Raw genomic sequence first — 2,682 nt, forward strand, 5'->3', positions numbered from 1 at the left:
GGGTATACCCGGGTCTATTCAGCTAGGTATAATACAAGCCCCACTACAGTGCCTTAGCCAAAATAGTTACTCTATTTCCTGTGAAGCTGGGAGTCTAGAAGTAAGCAGTCCAGGATTGGTGCATTGGCTTAACTGTCTCAACCTAGAAGTGGCACATGTCACTGCGGCTCCTAGTCTATTGGCCAGAGCTGGTCACACAGCCCCAACCTAACTGCGAGGGAGGCTAGGAAACATATTTTTTGTTTCTTTGTTTCCCCATTCCATCTTCTTTACTCTCAGAGTCCACTTTCTACCATAGAGGCCAAAAAAAAAAAAAAAGCCACATACTGTCCTTCCTCCTCTCCTTCCCTTGTGTCTGTGGCAGGTAATGTGTCCCGATCTTGACCAGGGGACTAAGGAGAAGTCTATTGAAGGCCTTCTAAGAAATGCTTTCTCCACAATAAAAATAGACAACAAGAGAAAATGCTCCTTTTTAATCCAATATTGTCATGTCCACATGTGTTGCTCAAAATGTGGCAGCCATCTTGTGACCATGTGAGGACACGTGAAGAAATTAACATTAGAAGGCAGCAAGAGCCCAAGTCCTTGATGACATAACCAAGTTGCTAAGCCAGCCCTGCCCTTCCTCTGGACGTCTTGTCAGGGGCAGTAATAAATGTCATTGCTTCAACCACTTTTCATCACATGTTCTGTTGTTTGTAGGGAAACAAATAATGCATTTATTTCCTGCTTAAGCCAACTTGGCTTAGATTTTCTAGTACCAAAAAAAAAAAATCTCAGCTTGAGCAGCCAGATGGATCCAGAAAGTAGGAACTATACCCACGATAAAAGAGACTGATTAGCATGGAATAATCATCGGGAACAAAGAGCGTTGCAGATGATGAAGTCGAGAACAGAGTGGTGAAAGGAGCTGACGGCGTAGGCTCTTTTCCCAGGAGCTGGTGCCTCTGGATTACCCTCTTAATTAAAATGACATGACAGTGAGGCACTACAAAGCGAGGAGTAACCCAAAGGGGAGGTATCTGGTAACCAGGACTTAATGAACCATCAGAGAGGAGCGACACAAGAGAAGAGTTTGAGATAGGGCAGAGTTGGCGAGAATGGGTCCCCTGGTGTCACAGAGTCTCTGCCAGGCTGCAGCTGGTTACCAGCTCTCTTGGGAAAACACGTCAATTTTCAGGTGAGGAACAAATAAAGTTTATAATAGTTCTGGCAACACCGCCTCTAGGGAAAACAGCCAACTACACGTGGGATCCTTCTGGTCAGATCGGACTGGGGGCTAGGAATTCTGGATTTGTGGGCCGTGTTTGTCCAGCCAGGTCTGAGTTAGAGCATTGGCAATGCGTTTATTGTGGCCAGCATCATAAACATGTCCCTTGGTGTAATTTGATTTTCAATATGTCTCTTGGGGAGATCTCAGTGCCCTTAATCTGTCAGGCTCCTAGGAGAAATCAGAAGTTAGCAAAAACTTCCAACACCTTATTTATCTGGTAGTTCCTGTTGTGCTATAGTGGTTACATGCATCTGTGATGAAAATCTGCCTCTTTTCTGGGTCCTTCATTTGGTAATAAACGATTATNACCTTCACCCAAAGGGCTTGACTCCTTGACGCCTTTAAGGAGCGCTCTTAACAGAACGGTTCTCAAACTCTGCAAGCCACACAAGCCCCTGAAGAGCCACACAACAGATGGGCGGGCCACCCCCGGTTTCAGATTGCATTTGCATTTCTGACAGTTCCCGGGTGCCGCTGCCGCTGCCGCTGCCGCTGCTGGGCGGGCGACCACTCCCGGGAACCACCGACAGCAAGACAGGAGCCTGGGCTCCACGTCCCACCGCTCCCCTTCCTGGCCGTCCGGGCTCAGGCGAGTCACCGACCGCGCCTGGCCTCCAGCTGTGCCGTCCCGCCCAGCGGGGACCTGCGCGCCCCCGCAAAGGTCGTGCACCCCGATCGCCACCACGGATGTGGGAGCACTCAGGGCACCAACCGAGGCGCGGCCGAGCCCCGGGCGCCGCTGAGCAGCCGGCCGGGCCGCGCGGGGCCTGCGTCCGCCACCTGCCCCACCCGCCCCGCGCCCCGCCTTACGTTGGACCGAATTGATGAGCGCCCGGTATTGATGGCGGATCTGGCGGCACAGGCCGTGGTCGGGTTCCTCCTCCAAGCTCGCCGGGTCCAACATCTCGTCCCCGGAATCCGACGGCTCTTCCTCCAACAAGCTCGGGCGCTCCGCGGCCTCCCTGCGCTCGGGCGCGGCGCCGCGGCGGGACACCGGCGACAGCGGGGACCGCGAGCGCGAGCGGGTGCGATCCTGGTGCGGGTCCCGGCCCCGGCCCCGGCCCCGGCCCCGGCCCCGGCCCTCGGGCCGGCGGCCGCTGCTGTCTCCGGACATCGCTCCGATTCCCGGCGTAACTTCGGAACGGCGGAAGTTCGCGCCAGAAACTGAAACCCCCGATCGGCGCGAGCGCCCGCTGCTCACGGAACACGACTCCGGGCCGGCGCGAGCGCACAGCGACGCCTGTGGCCGGAGGCCGGCGGCGGGGCCAGGCGCGGGCGCAGCGGCTAGAGCGCCTCCCCGCGGCGCCAGAGGCGCCCCGAGTCCCCGACCAGAGCCTTCCGCTCCCTTGACTTCCGATGTACTAAGATCCCACTTACACTGTCACGTGGTTAGAATCTTGGTTGTGTTC

At 55.5% G+C, this 2,682-nt stretch overlaps 1 protein-coding gene across 1 annotated transcript in view; it reads right to left on the reverse strand.

Moving 5' to 3' along the window:
* Positions 1 to 2,480, reverse strand: part of NSMCE4A (NSE4A component of SMC5/6 complex) — a 27,926-nt gene extending 25,446 nt beyond the window's left edge. The window contains exon 1 of the mRNA XM_019643008.1: positions 2,084 to 2,480. Coding sequence (XP_019498553.1) covers positions 2,084 to 2,387 — 304 coding nt within the window. The 5' untranslated portion in view covers positions 2,388 to 2,480. The remainder of the gene's footprint in view (positions 1 to 2,083) is intronic.
* Between the last annotated feature and the right edge of the window lie 202 nt (positions 2,481 to 2,682).

Source organism: Hipposideros armiger, unplaced genomic scaffold (assembly GCF_001890085.2).
Source record: "Hipposideros armiger isolate ML-2016 unplaced genomic scaffold, ASM189008v1 scaffold_74, whole genome shotgun sequence".
In the NCBI taxonomy this organism is placed as follows: Eukaryota; Metazoa; Chordata; class Mammalia; order Chiroptera; family Hipposideridae; genus Hipposideros; species Hipposideros armiger.